Source organism: Arachis hypogaea, chromosome 13, assembly GCF_003086295.3.
Source record: "Arachis hypogaea cultivar Tifrunner chromosome 13, arahy.Tifrunner.gnm2.J5K5, whole genome shotgun sequence".
NCBI classification, from domain to species: Eukaryota; Viridiplantae; Streptophyta; class Magnoliopsida; order Fabales; family Fabaceae; genus Arachis; species Arachis hypogaea.
Window position 1 is genome coordinate 132,701,242 of NC_092048.1, and position 19,601 is coordinate 132,720,842.

Below are 19,601 nucleotides of genomic sequence, written 5' to 3' on the forward strand. Positions count from 1 at the left end.
TGCAACTACAAGTAAAAAGTTGGCCAAGAATAATCAAGGGGTTAAAAAGGTATGGCTGATCGGTCCAGTTTAAAAAGATTGGAAGTGCACTTTTTATATCCTATTCCTGGTATTTGATTCCTTTCTTAATGTGTTATACCAAAACATGCAAACAGGTCAAAATATTTTTTGTTCAAAAAATTACAAGTCAAAATCGACATGTTTAGCTAATATAAAAAGGACGAAAATTTTATTTGTTGAAGATCAAAGAATTTTGCTAACTAATATTGTTGGAAAATAAGATTTTAAAATGATATTTTAACTACTTTATATAGATATAAATAAAATTTGTGCATAAACATCATACTCTTGATATATAAAATCTTATAGTTGCACCATTTCTTTCTATGAGTTAAGATTGAAACACAAACATAGAATATAAAAAGTCTATCTCAAGAAAAAGGTACCATAAGATACTTGTACCACAAGTGCAACCTATATTTTAAATAAATAAGAAAATATTCCAATAATTGGTCACTTATAAGGTTGAGGAGAAGAGAGGATTGGTGTAAGTTTGGCACTTTATGGAAAGTAAAGGAAGCAGTTCCTGATCTATTATCTATATATTGAGATATGAGAACTTAATTTCATATCTTGTGCTCTCTTTACAATGGAACTTAGAATAAAGTAACTAACAATTATATATATGATCTGGACATGCATGAAGTTTAGATTAAATTTGAAACTAACAAGTAAACTAAATTGGTAGCCTAAATAACATTATTTTGCTTTCCCAGCCACACCATAACCTAAATTTAGTTTTCTCTTTTCTTTTCAGGCCGGTTCAAAAATGATTAATTATGTATGTTTATTGACCATACAGGCATACACCTTATGCAACAGCAAAATAATGGATGCCTGAAAAGACAAATATTCTTATGCCCGATCAAAGTGTGTAGGGAATAAATAAAGGACCCAATATATTGCTATACTTTCTAGTCTAGTAATAATGGGAGCATAATTTATAACATGAAATTAACCAGAGAGAGATCATAAACACAAGGTCCCCTACATTACCACATTCATAACAAACACATGCAACTCACTATCAAACACAATAATAAGAATTGGACTAGGTAAACCGAGTTTCCCTTCTCTCTTACCATGCAAAAAAAACAAAAATAACCAAATTACGTAATAATGCTAGATGGATCATAATAATGTTTCATGACTATTAGAAGCACCTACATTCTTCTAAACATAAAACATTCATACTCATATTTTATACCTAACCTACCTTTGGGCTTTGGCTCAAAAGAAGCAAAACTTTCAGGTCCCTAAAACTCAGAGAATGGCTTCTTCTTCTTCAGCACATATCACAATAGTGCTTATTATCTTTCTTTTGTGCATTCCATCATTTTCGTTATCTCTTGTTCATGAAATCACTTATTCTAACAAGTTAGACCAACCAGCATCAATGGTTGCTCTGCCACCAGACACCGCTCAAATCAAGTGTGGATCATGTCCTTGTGGGGACACATGTGATCAGCAACTTTCTCCGCCGCCGCCGCCTCCTCCACTTCCACAACCTTGTCCTCCTCCGCCTTCACCGCCATCACCACCACCACCACCTCCTCCTAAGTCTCCATCCTGCCCACAAAACTGCAACTCTTCGTCACCGCCGCCGCCAAGGTTCATATATGTGCCTGTGCCAGGGCAGGTAAACCAGCCAAAACCAACAACATGGATATACTATTACTCTGGTACTGGGAACAGAGGAGTGGGGTGGTTGGTTTTGGTAGGTTTGGGAGCATTATCATTAACAACTGTGTTTGGTTGACATCATGATTCATGAAGCTATGCCTAAAATGTTAGATTCTCTTCCTTGTTCATGTTCAAATTCTTTTTTTGGTGGTTCTTTATTACTTCAATTGATATGTTGTATTTTGAATTATTCATGCAATTTGGGGTTTCTTGATATAAACTTAACAAGAGATCAGAATTTCCTGATGTAGAACAATTCAATTCTGACCGGGTTACTACTTTGCTTTAATATGTTCTTGTTGGGGTTTTATTTATTATTTTTAAGTAATCCTACGGAGTTTTTTTTTTTTGTCAATATTAATTAATTTTTTTTAAAATTATTTTTTTATCTTAAATTTTAGATTTTAAATTCTAAATTTTTAATTCTAAATTTTTAGAAAATAAAATTATCAACCATATATATCCTTTCTCATTATTTTTTCCCTTCCATTAGTAAAGTTGGTTTTTATTATGAAATTTTTTGTTTCAAACTTTTTCTGAAAAAGATATGCAGTAATTCTCAAATTTTAAGATATTTCGTTTTTCTTTGGAGAAAAGAGAATTGTAAAAATAATGCGAACTGTTGATAAAATAACATTTCTAGAACAAATATTTATACGCAAATAAAATTTACATATTTGATAATGGACATTCATGATAGTAGAACAAATCATGGCTTGTTTGGGAAAAAGTAAATAAATAAATAAATAAATAAAAGAAAGACATGCTTATCCAAAAAAGAATAAAATCCCATGATGAATTTTCATAAGAAATTAAAAAAACAAATAAGAAAAACCTAGCTTGAAATATCGAAGCCTTTCTATATAGCACACACTACTGTGTCAAATCTAGACATATATTAATTGATGAATATGAGAATTGTCGCAACTCACCATTTTTTATATTGATATTAGGTTTACAATGTTATTTTTTTTAGATTGTGAGTGGTCAGAAATTAGAATATTAATCTAAAATGTAGAACAGTTTAATTTAGAGTGTAGAAATCAGACTCTAAATCCAAAAATCAAACGTTGAATACAAAGATCAGATTTTTCAATTTCTAAAATCGTACCATTCAATTTCTGTTTTAAAAAAATTTTAAAAAAATTGAAGTATAAAAATCTGACCTCCAATTTTGATTTCTTTCACTTTTCTAAAAAACACCAAAAAATATAATATTAAAATATATTATTGGTCTCACTTCCATAAATAAAAAAAAAAAAAAAAATTAGCCGCAACTAACAAGCAATGCTGTTATCGCCATGTAAGCAGGGCACTGATGACACCAACACCTCTTTATGGTGTTGTGACTTGTGACTATCTTCATTATTCCACCACAGATTAACATTACCATGGCGCACCAACGCCAAGTGCGAAGAACTTTGCACCTCCACTAATCCTATTCTTCCATATCCTTTATGGTACTTCAGGTTCTCTTCTCTTTTTTCATTTTCTGCTGCTTCATCTTCTGCTGCTGCTCAAGGATCCATCATCATGTTGCCATGCATAACTTTTCCTTTCTTGTTTAATCTTTTGAAGGAAAAATTATACTCTCACGTTAATTGTCGGTGGTTCTTTAATTATTGAGAATCACGATGTTATATTTCGATTTTGCGACCATGTATTTAAGTCACTAAATTTCGTTCCTGGCCGTTTTTTACTTTTTTTTTTTCTTTTTTAACTAAATTTATGGAGTTAAACCCTACTTTTATCCTTGGCTAGTTACATTAATTTAGTCCATAACTTTTCAATTGCTACAATTTAATTTTTAGATTTAAAAAAGTATACCAATATAATCTTTAGTATATTTTCTGTCACCTGAGCTCAACGTGTTAGTGATAGTGATGCGCCTCAAGCTTTGTCACGCCAGATATATTAAAATGATGTCGTTTTGACACTAAATAATACATTAAATAATGTCGTTTGAAGGTTATGACAAAAAAACTTAGTTATTACAAGATTGTTTCAATCCTCAAATAATATCATTTAATGCCTTCTTTAGTACAATATCGTTTTAATATATCCAATGTAATAAGACTTAAGCCACATTACTAATGACGTTAAACTCAAAATACACAAAAAAAACTATATTAGTGTATTTTTTTAAATCTGAAAGACAATTATAACAATCACAAAATTAAAAATTAAATCAGTATAACTCACTAATATTAAGAATTAAAGTGAGACTTAACTCCGAATTTACGACTAAATTGAGCTGGACACATTAGTTGTGAAAGAGAATACATACAAATTGACAGGATTCATTCTCATTGGAAAAATATAAACTTACATAAATTAAAAAAAGAAAAAAAAAACTATTTTTGATACACATACATTGTCACTCGGATATTTTAGGCCGTTTAAAGAATCACTCCGATAATAGTTATACTTGTACATTAACTTTTGTTAGTATGATAATACGTGATTGGATTTATGTCCGTGAAATTTATAATTGAACTCATACTCTATCGGTGTAAGAGCATTAAATCAGGTGCTATCTGTCAATACACCACCAGATTATATGTTAGTCACGCATAAAAATAAATAAAAAATATTTTAAATTCTAAAAAGACATGATAAAAATGTTGGTTTTTCAAAACTCAAAAACTTGACAAAAAGAACTAAAAAAGGCTCTAAACGAAGTAGTCAGAGAAATCTAAGCATAAATAAATTTAATGTATGTATGACATATGTCGGACACAATAAGATCCTTTAATTTATGTAATTAATCCCACCTACAAGATAAAGGTTTTATTTAAATTTCTTTTCCTTTTTCAAAAGTTTTGGAGATTGTATCAACAATCAATTATTAGTCATTGCCCCCTAATCTTTTTCCTATTAATAAAAGGAGAGATTTTCTTTTCTTGTCCCATTCTACAACTAGATGCTTAGCGAAAACCAATATAATATATAACCATGTTAGGTGTATATTAAAATCAACTAACAAAATAAAATATACATTAGAATACAAAATACATATTAAAAATAAATTAAATTAAACATATATTTATACATAAATACATAATAACTAATTTTAGTATACAAATAACATTTTGTGTAATATAATGAGTTTATATGCTATATCTACTCAAAAGAAAAAAAGAAAAGAGGAGAGCGGAAAAATGCTATTTTGTGCCTAAAGAGTTTGCTCCACTTTGGATTCAAAGAAGTTTTTGTTCATCAATAACATTCATTCAGGTTGATTTTGGGTTTGGACGAGAACAGAAATACTTGGCATTCCCATTGTCTTATTTACTAATACAAGTCCCCAAACGTTGAATAAATGGCAAACTACAAGTAAAAGAGACGCTGCAAGGCTTGGTTGAGTGGCATATATTGCCTTGATTATAGAAACCATGTGGAGAAAAAGGGGTGTGTGTGTGTGTTAGGGTGTAACTTATTCCCCAAAAAAACCGTAAAGAAGGCCAAAAAGCGGGAAAAATGACAATCGTCTTCAAAAATTACATTACTACTACCGAATTTTTCCATCACATTTACATTGAAAGAGCAAGTGAGGATGCTAAAGGCATCATAGTTTGATAAGATATACAAAAGCCAAGGGAAACCACACAGAAGCTTTCTGGTTTCAATAACCTAAAAAAATGATAAGTATATATTTATTTTTAATTTACCTTTTATTACCCAACGTTTCCAGCATATATAGTATGATTAAGCGACGGGTTCAATGATGCAGTACATGATCCAAAAATAACATTGCCAGCATGGATTGAATACTATATAACTCACCAATCAAGGCGATGCAGTAGACATCTCCAGGCAGAGCATCAAATCTGCAACACCACAACAATGTTGAGTCGCATGTCTGAAAACCTCACAGATGCCTTCCACAAGATTTCAGGTGCTCTCAGCTGCTGGTTCTATAGGGTTTTGTTTGCCAATAATATACTCTGCTTATACAGTACTGCATTTCAACGATTTGATTATATTGCGACACCAAATTGCAGTGTCTGGATCAAATCTCAATTCCCACGTAGGCCAATAATGCAGATCTTGCTTCAATGTTAGGACCCGTGGCTTTCCATTTAGGTGAATTGTCCTCACACGTACAAACTCCCCATGCTCTAGTTCCTGTAAAATCAAGAAAAGATTAGAAGGCGTACATAATTCCAGAAAATACCCAAAAAGTAGAGTCGTAACTTGTAGGTATTAATACGCATCAAAACCACAATGCCTTGCAATGAATAGTAGAATCAAATTGTGAAATCTAACAATATTCTTCCTAAAATACGCAATTTCCTTGTCGTCAGAAAGAGTCAACAGAGATTTATAGGCCGACACCCAGAGTCCCAACAAAATCATCAGAGGTTTTAATAAATTCCATAGATGTTATATGTTAAAAAGTAATCACACTATTGTTTAAGATAACACAGACTAAATCAGGTGGGTAGGTAGAGTCCCTCAAGTAACATAAGACACGATCACACAAATTGCACAATAGCTGGAGATGCATCAATACATGACATGCCTTCTTAATGCACTAAGATTCACTAAGGACACCATATCATGACGAAAATATATGCTCTAACGAGGAAGAAGGCAATATAAGTGAGTGTGAATCGTTAAATTAATCGTGCATGGTACTTTCCTACCTTTGTCACATCAACAAAAGCATCTAAATTTGGAGTTGGCTTCCCATTGATTTCAACTATCCACTGTAGAGCATATAGACCATATCTATGTACAGGGCTGCCATGACACCACCTGTGAGAAACAAATTACGTAAACAGTAACCAACCAAAAGTGTGCATGTAAGAGAAGCTGCAGGTGTATAGTATGTAAATACAAAACTATTTACTAGTTTACAATTTAGTATATAATTTTAACAAAGATTTATCTACATAAGAATATTGATATAAAGTTAAAAAAACATTCAGTAAGAAAACAAAAAAGGATAACAATGTTTTATTTTTTACTATCATGTTTTCAAATTAAAAAAACACTGTCTAGATTCCAGATTAATACACTGATATTAACAAGATATGATCAGAGTGATCCAATCATGAAGCAAGTGCACATTTAACAAAGTCAGTCTTTCAGACTTGAATCCGGTCCCAACATAACAATCTTTGCAATGGTTCTAAGATGTACCAAGAGCTAGATGCATAAATTCTGTAACCATGCAGATTAGGAAAACTTCTGTGTGGAAGTTGACTGAGAATGTTGGATAAATATATTTTTTAAAATTATTATCCATTCAGACCTTACATTAATTAGTCCAGTGCATGGCTGAAGCCACGATAAAGCCGTTTGCAAAATTACTTTCAATATAAACATCCTACCTTGACTTTACCATTTTGCAGAATTAAGAATAGCACAAGAATGAGTCAAAATTATACCTTGCCACATATACACCATGGCCTTCTTCAGGAAGAAATCCAAGAGCTCGTACTGCGGGGTGTGGATCTTGAACAATGCAGCCACACCAGTTAATTGCATGTGTTGTGCCATTTCCATCCCTAACATCTGTTCCCACCTGAAGCTCGACCTCTTGTCCCTGAACAACAATGATATCAATCATTAAGATCTGCTCCATGGGAGCTTACTCAAGAAGGGAAAGGATAGGAAAAAGTTCATTCAGCAGGCAAAAAGAAATAATCTAACTTCAATCACCAAGGGTAAATACTCTCACAGACCTGCCGGAAAATAGTTATGTGAAGCTTCCCATCATTGGCATTAGATTTGTCTAAAGCTTGGCAAGCATTTTCAATGTCACGGAAGCATGTCACTGGTTCTTTGTTAATAGCCAACACCATGTCTCCTTGTTCTAAAAGATTCTCAGCCTTAGATCCAGCCAAGCAACCTTTAACACGCAGAACCTGTCGTCTTACTGGGTCTTTCTTAACAAGTGCCTACAATACCAAATGATAACAATGGAAATAACTCATATAATTCTTTCCAGCCAAATTTAATCAGTAAACCAATTAATGCTACCAAACAAAGTTTCTAGCATTGCCAATATCTTTCCCAGATATATCTTCACAAATAATGCCAGAATTTTGCATTCTTTGAATTTCATAGCAAAAAATATTCTTAATATCATAGAAAGAAGGACACCCTAAAGTATATGAGAAAGATCTATACCTGAATCCAGTCATCACTCAATCCAAAACTCCGAGCCTTAGAAAGCAATGTGGGATAAAGTTCAACCTCTAAAATTCTCACAAGGGGCATAGGCCGTTTGACACCATTTATTAGAAGAGGTGGCCCATTTGCACCGGATACAATCTTTTCAAGAACTTGACTTATCGCATAAATTGGAAGGCCCCTCACAAATTGATGATCCTCTGATGTACTGCAACCAAATTTCAGCTGGTACAGGGGATTCAGCATCAGCATCAATAAATACAAGTTATGTAACAATTTACAAATATATATATATATATTCTTTTGGTAAAAAAAGTCAGGATGGATCATATAAGCACCCCCCTTTCTTTTTTCAACAAAAGTTTAAAAAAAAAAGAAAAAAAGATATAGACAGTAACTATTCAAAAGTAATTCCTTAGGCCCTCCAATCTACAGCTACTCAGTCCCCCAAAGGAAACTTAATCATGTATACAGAAAAGGTTAAAACAGTATTGATTATTGAACCAAGACAAATACTGCCAAAAGGAATAATATATTAATTAGTATCACACTTAAGTTTTTTTACTCCTCTCAATCTTCAATTGTACCTAACTTGTATATAAATATTTTAGTCATCCCATTTATCATATTCGTTACTTGCAACGCCTGACTGCCAACAATTTATAATTAAATAATTTCCAACTGTCTCCATTTTGCTACTCTGTCTTTGCCTTTTAACCAAACAAGCCTGTCTTGGAAACAACTAAAAAAGTTTTACATACTGAACTTTCTAAAACTTAGACTTAAGAAATTACTTTCTTTTAAGAAATGTTATATTGTTTGACTTAAAGTTCTTTGATTCACCTTTAAAAGAGCCATACTACTTCAATCAGTCAGAGGGCTTCCTCGGTCAGAGGACTTTCTAAAAAAATTAATAAAACTTAGCCATACTACTTCCTCAGGCAGAGGACTTTATTTTATTAATTTATTTTTTCTAATTTTCTAAAACTTAGACTTAAGACATTACTTTCTTTTAAAAAAATGTTATGTTGTTTGACTTAAAATTCTTTGATTCACCTTTAAAAGAGCCATACTACTTCAATCAGTCAGAGGACTTCCTCAGTTGATATTAAAATTTTAAATGAAAAATGCGACAGACTTCAAGGACCAACCCACCATCAGGTAGCCTCTTGAAGTTTGAGTAAAATTTGTCATCTCTCGTCTCTTTCCAGTTTTCGTCTTTCTGCTCTTTCCCTTCTTCTACGAGGACACAACTGTTTGAAGTTAGGTTTTACTAACTTAAACAAATGGAAAGAGCAAAATCTACCATAGAATATGTACACTATTTTAAGTATCTCGTGTGAGAATTTTTATTCATTATGATAATATGTATTGATAAAGTCTAATACTTTTTCCTCCCACTTCCAATTAGAAATTAGTCCATTGTTCTCCAGTAATACCTATGCAACAACACTATTGTAAATTCTTGCTAAGGCTATTGCAAAGCTTGAATTTGAAATAGAGCAACTCCCCTCCCCTCCCTTAGATTCCCGTCCACAGAGAGAGGGAGAGAGAGAGAGTTTTAAACAACAAAAAACAAAGAAAAAGAAAAAAGCAATTGATGTTAGGTTCAATTGTGCACCAAGGAGAAGACTAAGGAGAAGTTATTAAATTTTCTAACACTCCCTCGCATAAACCGATAAAGGAAAGCTTTGATTGGGCACAATGCACACACCCAGCAAAGTCTAGTTCAGAAACCAATTTAATAACTAATGAATGAATAGGAGCATAAAAAGTTGAATTCTTGGCTGCCTCACCATAAAAGCAGTGATGTTATCCCTAATGAACAAAACAATTTAGAGAAGGCTAAAGAATTACGTTTGTTGATGTATTTAAGAATTTGTTGTCGTCAATTTACTATAATAACACTTTTTATCATCCGGATTCAACCCTGCAAGCAAAGAATAAGTGGTAGAAACCTGAGTAGAGAAGCTTCCCCATATAGCTTGGACCCTTCCTTGTTCATCTGTTAGCACACCTGAGAATGTACTACCAAAATCTGTATTTTTAGACAGGGTCAGACATTAGTCTGCATGAGTAACTAGCTGGTTAAAAATAAATAAATAAAAGGAGGAAGAAAAAAAATAACATATTTAAACTTACCAGTATCGAGCTCAATTACTTCCATATTAGTTGCTCTGTAACGTGGGGAATCAGCAGATCCTATATTTAGTGCAGCACAAGGATTGGTGACAACAGATTTCCTAGAGGTTGCTTGAAGGCTTCTACTCAACCCAACTAGGTAAACAGAATCTCCTCGACGTAATGCTGGCTCTGAGCAAGGAAATGTAATAAATAAGTCTTTCATAAATTTGGATGAACGATTGCATGTGCAATTAAAACATCTGCCTTCGCACATCATCAAGATCTAAAATTTAGATTTTTTCCAAACAGGTTCATTTTACCTTTAAAATATTCCCTCATCCCTTACCAGGGATATCATTTCATATACCAAAGCTTTTAAATTCCGTGTAAAGTAGTAAATCTATCAAACATTGACTAGAAGTATTAAGTCCACGAAAGTTAATCATCTCCACACTTGTCACTTACCCATCCTCACTAGGAAGAGGAGTAATTCCCTGACAGGAAGGGGACTCAAGATCTTACACTTTGCAGTATTATGAAAACATAATTTTCTCCCAAAATTTCTTTTTACCTTTCAGTCCCAAGGTGGAGCTTGTCCAAAGCATGGAAAAATAGTATCTATGGCAAGAGAAAAATCTTCTTTATCCTTAAATCTAGATATGGCAAAGTCACATCAAAATGATACAAATAAAGCAATTTTCACAACCAAACTGACCTGGAAGTAACTCTGCTGCATGAACGACTGAAGCACCAACAGGTCCCAAAGCAGAGGGGTCATATGATATGAGAGCATAATTGTGAACAGGATGGAGAAATACCACCTGAAATTAGAACGAAGCAGGAACGTGATAAAGAAATACCGCCTTATTGTTTATTCGCTTAGTTACAGAACTAAAGTTCTTAGAAAGCTGTTACCTCTCCTGGAATTTCAACTGGGAAAGCAGCAAATGATAGCATCACATCAGAGGCAGAAATTGCAACTGTATTCTTATCAACTGCAACAAGTCCCATATCTTTAGTGTGATATATTATGACACCAGTTCCAAAGAAATGCTGTGAATGAACACCATCAAGCATGCAAGATGGAGGAACATGGACCTGCATGTACAACAGGATTTTGATATAACAATAACAATAATTGGGGAAAACTGGAACGATAGGAAACCACTGATTTTTTACTTGAAGATGCTAAGAAAAATGATTGGTAGTCATAGAACAGACTATCTAATCCCGATTTTTTACTTGGAAGATGCTTAGAAAAATGAACTTGGATACTCAAATATGAAAGTCATGAGGAAATGAAGAGAAATTTAAACGGAAAAAAGTTGAAAATTGAAAAAATAAAAATCAAGGGAAGCCATAAGCCATATTGCTGCGTTTGGCTTCAACCAGAGCAAAGCACCAAATCGCAATTCGCACACATATCACAGCTAAGACAATTAGACAGACAAGAAGCAAATGAACTTAAGCTTACCACAACTAGAAACACAACACAGGCAACATTTCCAGACATCATATGGAATTCCCAGGCTGAGGCATCCATCACAAGTTACAAGGTCAAAGGTAATATTTAGTTAAGGGATTTGAACACAGAAACATCAAGGAAATCATCTAACACCCGCAGAGGGAAAAAATGTAAATCATATGGTACCTTATGGTGAGGATATAATGAAACTCAAGGAAGAGATGCACCATATCTGATCACTTACGTATGGTGCATGTCCATGCTTTTAAGAGAACATTAATTTAATTGTAATTAAATATTCAAAATAATACCTCAAACATCACAAGAGTAGGCTCAATGACACGCTCAGCAACTGATGCATTTGCTGCTGCAGCAGTTACACCCTGATAATCCATTAAAACATCATCCTGCATAGCATTTGGTTTTCCGACCTTTGTTTCACCAGTTTCATTTAAGGAAACATCAGCAACACTTCCATCAGCAGGTAAATCTTCCTCCATTTTTCGTTTCTTCACTCCAGCATCAGATGCATTGTGGTGAGATACATATGCAGAAGGATCTTCATAATTGGTTTCCATGCTAGTGACACCATCAGCCAACCCATGATTGTTATCTTCATGCACATGTTCCCCACTTAGTGAAACTGGATGGTTGGCGATATTTCCAACATTTTTAAAACCAGATGATAGAAAACAGGAGTCAGGCTGAAAAGCTGGCCTTGGAATCCAGAGGCCTGTACTGTCATCCCGAGTGTATATCTGGGGAGGGGCATACCACTCATGGCGGTCAACTGTCACCAATACAGACTGCATGTTTACAAAGCAAAATCAGCAATGACCAATTGGTTATATCTTGGAGACGTTGTGTAATTAGGTATCAAAGCAATATAGAAATTTACACAATATATATTATATACACCACAGCTTTAATCATGAAAATATTATTGTGTCAGGAGGTCTCAATCTGCTTCTAGAATCAACATTAAATTTTTAATTTCAGTTATTAACAGGAACAACAGATAAAAACACACCAAATCTTTACATGAATCCAATCTTTAGATAAAAAAACACCAAATCTTCATCTGATTTCTAAGTTAGTTATTTGCATTTGTGCTAAAAAAGATCAAGTTGCCATCTGTTTTTTAAAATATCTAATTCATACAAAATTATAGACTTCACTAATTTGATAATATCTGATCATTGATAGTCAAATCCTTAAACAACACACAAGCATTATTTGACAGTGTGGTCAAGTATTTTCCCTAATCCCTATTAACCATGGATCTTAACAGTCATACTCATCATTCAGCATTTGTGAACTCTAGTGACACATAATCTGTAAAACTAAGGAGCATATTCTAAAAATTTACATTAACCACATGTATAAAAAGCTACCGCTATATTAACACACATACTAACAAAATCATGTTTCCTTAAAATACCACACTATCATACACATTTCATTGATTATGGGTCGTGTTTAATTGATGAAAAACTAACAGTATTTAGGTCTAAAAAGGTAAAGCACTTCCCTACAGAAGTCACAACAGACGTGTATCTAAAAATATACAAATTTTCCATAGTTCATATCTTTGATTAACAGTAACCATTACCTTCCTTCGGTGACGATCCATGTAGCTTATGTACTCCAATGGAACTCGAGCACCCCTAGATAGATTAGAGAGAACTGATATCAATTCCTCCACACAAGATATCTCTTCCCCAGCAAATTTCTTAATTATTGCATGGCGAGGAACTCCTGCCCTAAAGAGTATATATCTGCAAAAAGGAAGAATTAGTGATGAAAGTGCATAGAATCTTACACCAGGTCAATAGATACTCTCCAATTATACTTTGGTAACAAAAGCCTATTAGTGTAACCAACTTTTATTTAGATATACATACCCGGGCTCTGTCACATAGACAAGACCACAGTGAAAACGGAAGTTCCTAGCCTGCATTAACAAAGATGACAAAAAAAAAAAAAAAAAAACTATACTGAGACAGATAGCTTAAAATTAAAAAAGTAATACAGGAAACCTTGGGAAAGGTTTAGAGACATAATGGAATTTCAGAAAAGGGATTGAATCTCAGGTGTTGCATATCATCATATCAAGATATTCCTGCTGCTCTAACCACATTAAGAAACTTATATATTATATAACCAGCAAGATCTGGAAAACTGACAATTTATAGGAAATAGTAATGTAACAGAAGATAGGCATACAGATAGAGAGAAGAGACAGACAAACAGAATGAATCAAAAAGCTACATTTTCTATAATTTCTTAAGTATCACAAACAAGGTAAGCATTCAAGATCGATTTCTTCATTAAATCTAATTGGCCACCTCCTTCAGCCTCTCAACAGCAAGCAATTCAAAGTCAAACATCTCTGCTTCAGAGAAGGCAAAATAAAATATAAAAGTTAAAAGACAGTCCGAGTAGAGTCTAACTAACCTGCTGATAAGAAAGAGGATGTATCACTGCCCCACTAACTTCTAAGAAATAATCAGGAGTAATAGCGTGTAAATCTTGCACCTGAGATGAACATTAAAAGAGGGAAGAGAGGAGGGGGGGGGGGGGGGGGATTAGCACACAAGTAAGCAGTAAGTTGATTTTAACCAATTGAAGCTGTCAGCTAAATCACAGGCCAGGTTCAAAGTAGCAACAAAGAACCCTAATATTCGCATCAATTTCATTTTACAAGTAATACTGTAATACTTCACAGGTGGCAAAATGCGAGATGCTGGATTCAGTTGGTCATTCCGAGTTCATTCCAAAAAGAGAGAAAAGAAAAGAAAAAAGAGTGACTGGTAATCAGATCACATGTAAATATCATGTTATGTAAGTCCTTCCATTACTTTCAGAACTAAAACAGTATTAGTTTAGTGGTACTAGTAAACCGTAGGACATACAAATTACAAATTTATGATGCTTTATAATTATTATTTATGTTTTCTATGTTCCAGTGTCTTGAACCTCTCTCATCAGAGAGAAGAGGTTGCAGTTTGATCACCACCGTACTGATATTCCTTATTCCCATATAATAAATAAGCACTTGAGTATGCTAATATCATTCATAATCCAAGGGGAAAAAAGTTCTCACCAACAGAGATAATATCTTTGATGTGCCACCCCTTTCAATTTGTAATTCAATATTCTTGTTTACATTGTCATCAAGTACAGTCTCCAGTTTCAGAAACTGAGTAATGACCTGCAACAAAATTGCAGAGTCGTCAAGCTCTAGCAAACTGATTAGAAAACTGGATCCTGATCTTTCACAAGTTATACAAGACCAGAGAAGTCCCTGTTTATGCAGCCTTCAAGCATAAGAAAGTAATTCTTGAAACCAATGATCACTAAAAAAACACAAAACAAAACTCCCAAGATAAAGTTGACCAAGTTATCAAATACCAGGAAGGCATTATTTAGAAATCCATGTCTCAAGAATATCTTCTTTCCTCCCCCCCCCCCCCCCTCCCCCCAAAAAAAAAAACAAAAAAAAGAAATGAAAAAAAAAAGAGAAAAGGTTAATAAAACAGAGAACCAAAGAATGACAGGTAGAAGCAAAATCGTGTATCATGGCAAACTTACTTCCCCATTGACACGAACAAGCACATCGCCTGGTTCCAAATGTTTATAAGCTGGACCGCCTGGCACCTAAACAAGCCGAGGATTAAGCCCAAAGAATTTGAAATGGATTTCACTCCATAAAAGATTGAAATTCTGAGTAACAATATGCTTACCGCAGAGTCCACAACTAGCATTCCAGTTTCACTAGATGGAGAAGAATGACGTACCATCTACATTATTCATAAACAGGGTAACAATTCAAGGCATATTTAAATGAAACTGCTTCCAAGTAAAGATAGCTTAATATAGATCAAGCAACCTGCTCTGTCTCGCTTTTTAGACCAAGCCTGCGAGTCTCATCAAAACCTTTATGCAGAAAGGTTGCCTGTATCATATTTTACACAAGTTAGAAATAAAAAGGAGATTGCACCATTCCAAAGGACACACCAATTTGAGAAACAAGAGGAAAAATTTTTAAATTATTTCTCCGAATCTTAAAAGAGAAAAATAAGAGCAAACAAGCAGTCAAGCAAACAGAAGACAAAGCAAATTAAAATATGTCAAAAAAACATGACGAGTGAGAAACTGTACAGTTATATTCATCTGTAATGAGCAGCATATAAAATATACAATGAAAAGAATGATGTGACATTGCTAAATTATAATGGATAAAGTGTCTACAATCATCTCACGCTCCTAAATGTAAAAGATTTGATGAGCAGACAAGCTGATTCAAAAGTCAGGGAACGAAACTTGTAAATAACATTGGTATTACTAAATAATACAGAAATATGCATACATCAGTATTTCCATGCTTATAGAGAAAGGGATTTAGATATATAGCCATGTCCATAATAAGTAAAAATTGTGAAGGTCTCAACTAAATTCTGTTATCATAAGGTTAAAAAGTGATACAAATGACAAACCTGAAGTGTACCACGAGGTATAGAAACTGCCTTCCATTTATCAACATATGTTTCACTGCCCTTTTGAATAAATCTCAATGCCCTCACTACCTGAAAAGTATATCATTGTGTTTAGTTGCTCACCAATAGCACAGTCACACTTCTCCCAGTTTACTACAAGAAGCATTAGACAAGTTCAGCATATATATATATATATATATAAACTCACTCGTTCTAGAGGTAAAAAGAATGCTGATGCACTTGATGACTTGCTCCCAGCATTCAAGGCCACTGCCCTCCCTTGCCAATCTATAACTGGGGAACCGCTTGATCCTCCTTTGGTCCCAGAGGCTGCCTGAAATGCAAAATAATTAGTAATTTGGTTGCAATAAGCCAATGAACAATTGCTACAGACTATTAAGTACCAAGGGTTTGACCATGAACAGTACTTGTAAAAGACTTCTCTGAAGGACTTAAAAACCAAGTATAAAAAAGATCACTCAATCAGTGAATTAAGGTGTCAAATGGAGGTCCATCAGCTCAGAATGGGTCTCATGCTCAGAAGCAAATTCTCTTTGCCTAAAATTTATAGCAATCAAGCTCCCTCTAATCTCTAATTCTACCTTACATCCAAGTTTTAAATAAATATAAACAACTAATGAATCCTTTTATGATATTGGAAAAACTATAAAGACATTGAAACAGTCCAAAGACAACCCAGCAAAGAAATTAAAGGAAGGTAAATTTGAAAGAAAACTAATAACTTGACCAAACTCATAATTTGAAATTTTGAAGAAAATGTGCAAATCAGCTCATAAACAGTCATTCTCACTTACTTGCATGTAGAAGGTATTGAAGTCATTGTACCCATCCCTGCATCAAATAATATTTTTAACTACCTATTCATGAAAGAAGAAATACAAAGATATATATATATAACCAGATATTTAAAATATACTTCTTATAGTGAGGAGCATCCCTGTCCAACCGAGCAAGAGTACCAGCCAAAATGGAAACCTGAAAGTAAAATTCAAAATAAAATAATAATTCAGAATTTACGTTAGGAAACCGGCCGCGGGGAGGGAATAACCAAGAAAGCATTGGAATAGAAGTCATGGTCCTCTACATAAACAAAAAGCTAGTGACAGTTATGATGAGGAAAGAATATCAGTTGAATGTCAATGTCAAACCCAAAAAAATGCTTATAAATCAATCGATTTAGGAAACCATAGAAAAGAAAATTTATAGAAGACAACAAATGAAGGAACTATGAAGCCAGATGTAAAATTGATTGTGATATGAAACCAATAAAAAAAAGTATTGCTCAGCATAAGGCTGCTATGTGACCAAGAGGGTGAGCCTTGTGTAAAATTGCTCCCAGAGTCCCAGATGCCCTAGAAGTCGCCAGTTCAAATCCAGCTTGCAAGGCTAAGGCTGCGTATGTCTATTCTTCCTAGACACCACCATGTGGAAGCCTTACAGACTGGGGTGTTCTTTTTATTTCACATCCTAAATTACAGCATCATTCTATTTTCCTAAATAGTGCTCTATTGAGTTGGTCATAACGCAAATATTGAGGTAATACCTTCTCACCACTGTCATTGCCAACAACTCTGATTTCTAGTCCAACACATGCAGCCTCAGGTGCAAGAGGTATTTCATCATAATTCAGAAATTGTATAGCACCAGGATCATAACGAAAGAACCCAAAATCATGGACCTGCAAAAGTGTATGTATATAGTAGGTTGTATCAAGAGGCACAGAGAAATAAGAACCCAAAATCAGGGAAAGAGAAGAGTTAAGCAATGATAAACCAATCAAATAAATGAAAATAAATTAAATAACAAGTATCTGTGAACAACATACTTAGTTATTATAGTATTTAAACATATGTAAGAAGTCCTGTGCAAGAAGGTTAAAGACATGAATCTTATTTCTTAGCACAAAAGATCTTAAGCTCTTGGAAAGAAATAAGAAAAATGTAACGACAAAACACAACAAAATAGGAATACTAAAGGTGGTTGAGATTATGCATAAAACAATCATCATTTGTACAACAATGTTATACTGATCTTCAATCTGACCATAGGTAATAACCATAGTACCACACAAACAATCTTTTATTATAACTGCTTGTTTCTTAAAAGAAACAGTATGAATAACAATTATTTGCCATGTTTCACATGTCAGTACCAGTTATCACAAAATTTTCCTGCATCCCTCCCAAGTCATGCGAGCATTTGTGCAAATTCAACTAGGTAATTACGGGAAGCAGAATACATTGCAGAAATGACCATTACCCCAATCAACAACGAAAAAGGGATTCTCCTGAGTTACCACCATTACCAATTAACTATGGCAGCACAATGAACTGTCCAAGTCGAAGCTCCGAAATCATCAATTTAACGACAGAAACAAAACCACCAAAAAAAGGAGGGGGAGAGGGAGGACAAAAAAAGGTTCACTCACTGGATCTCTGTATATTGGATGCACTGGAACTTCTTCGCGGTTCAAAAACATGGCCTCTGCAACTACAGGACCTAGACATAACAAATAAAAGAATGTATATGACGAAGATATTAACACCAAATAGGTAGCGAAAAATAGAAGAAACTCCGATCATTGATCGTATAGTGTGGTACCGGGCTTGACAACGTGGCGATTGGTGAGGATGATGCCGCGGCGCTTGTCGACGATGAAGCCGGTGGCGTAGCTGGCACCGGCAGACTCAGTGTCGAACGAGCGGCATGCGGTTGTGCGGAGGACGACGACAGCGGGGACGACCTTGCTGAGTGCTCTCCGCCAATCCTCAGCGGTAGCGACGTTCTCCTGCAACGGGGGCGGATCGATCTCCATGCAGAGCTCATCGGCCTTGACGGCGGCGCCACCAGCAGCATCGGAGTCCAATTCATCGGATCCCAACCTCTCGTCGACTTGATCTCCCATTCTCGTGCTAGCTAGGGTTCAGGAGTGAATGAAGGAAGCTTAAAAGCTTTTGAGAGTGGTAACAAACCAGTGAGTTCACGCCAACGAGTCGAGTGAGTTAGTGAGTGAGTGAGTGAGGTAACAGCTACGCCTGCCAGACAGAGTACAGACTACAGACACAGCTTCAACAGCGAGTTTGGGTTTCAACTTTCAACTCGCTGCCGTGTAATTGTGTAAACGTGACTCACTGACTCACCAACCAGGCCCCTCTTTTTTCCGAACTCCAATTGCAGCTGCTATCATCACACTATTATTGTAGTTCCAATAATCAATAATCAAATCAAATAATGAATCAGTCGTCCTCTCAGAAATTTTCTTTATTGTTTCATTATTTCGCTCATGTTGTTAAGTACTTTCCTTTGCACTACTCACTATTTTCCTTTTTTTTGACAGCGGACACCGCAGCTCAATTTTTATTATTTGTCACTTGGGAAATGTTAAGTTGTTACTTGTTACACACATGGAAAAAAAAAATTTAGAAGTTAGAAGTTTAGAACACACAATTTTATATTCACATAAAATATAGAAAACTTAACTACTTTTTGGTGATTTTTTTTTTTTTTACAAAACTTAACTACTGGATTAGTATGAATTTTACTATGTCACGGTATGCTTTTTTATTTTGTTTATTTGAAATTAATTTTAGCATATTTTAGAATTT

The 19,601-nt window shown here is 34.4% G+C and overlaps 1 protein-coding gene and 1 long non-coding RNA gene across 5 annotated transcripts; one reads left to right on the plus strand and one right to left on the minus strand.

The window, feature by feature from the left end:
- Positions 1-979: 979 nt before the first annotated feature.
- Positions 980-3,492, plus strand: LOC140178021 (uncharacterized). The gene is made up of 2 exons (XR_011870001.1): positions 980-1,849; positions 3,055-3,492. It is a non-coding gene; the product is annotated as an uncharacterized lncRNA (long non-coding RNA).
- A 477-nt stretch (positions 3,493-3,969) lies between these two features.
- On the minus strand, positions 3,970-19,529 carry LOC112733683 (protease Do-like 7). Of its 4 annotated transcripts, XR_003168263.3 has the most exons (26): positions 18,598-19,334; positions 18,425-18,495; positions 17,540-17,674; positions 16,913-16,971; positions 16,791-16,827; positions 16,184-16,309; positions 15,976-16,065; positions 15,369-15,434; positions 15,223-15,279; positions 15,071-15,136; positions 14,583-14,690; positions 13,934-14,014; positions 13,381-13,430; positions 13,089-13,254; positions 11,788-12,282; positions 10,927-11,109; positions 10,727-10,832; positions 10,030-10,200; positions 9,846-9,925; positions 9,043-9,126; positions 7,885-8,112; positions 7,437-7,652; positions 7,140-7,297; positions 6,393-6,504; positions 5,530-5,871; positions 3,970-4,280 (listed from the first exon to the last, which is right to left on the minus strand). XR_003168263.3 is itself a non-coding variant. In XM_025782723.3 (25 exons), exons 1-25 carry the CDS (start codon positions 18,899-18,901, stop codon positions 5,695-5,697), a joined length of 3,426 nt encoding a protein of 1,141 aa, XP_025638508.1. In that variant the 5' UTR covers positions 18,902-19,348; the 3' UTR covers positions 5,217-5,694. The 4 variants fall into 4 exon arrangements, 2 of the variants coding, with proteins under 2 accessions (XP_025638508.1, XP_025638509.1); XR_011870002.1 differs by lacking the exon at positions 9,043-9,126; XM_025782723.3 differs by lacking the exon at positions 3,970-4,280 and having other exon boundaries at positions 5,217-5,871; positions 18,598-19,348.
- Positions 19,530-19,601: the final 72 nt, after the last annotated feature.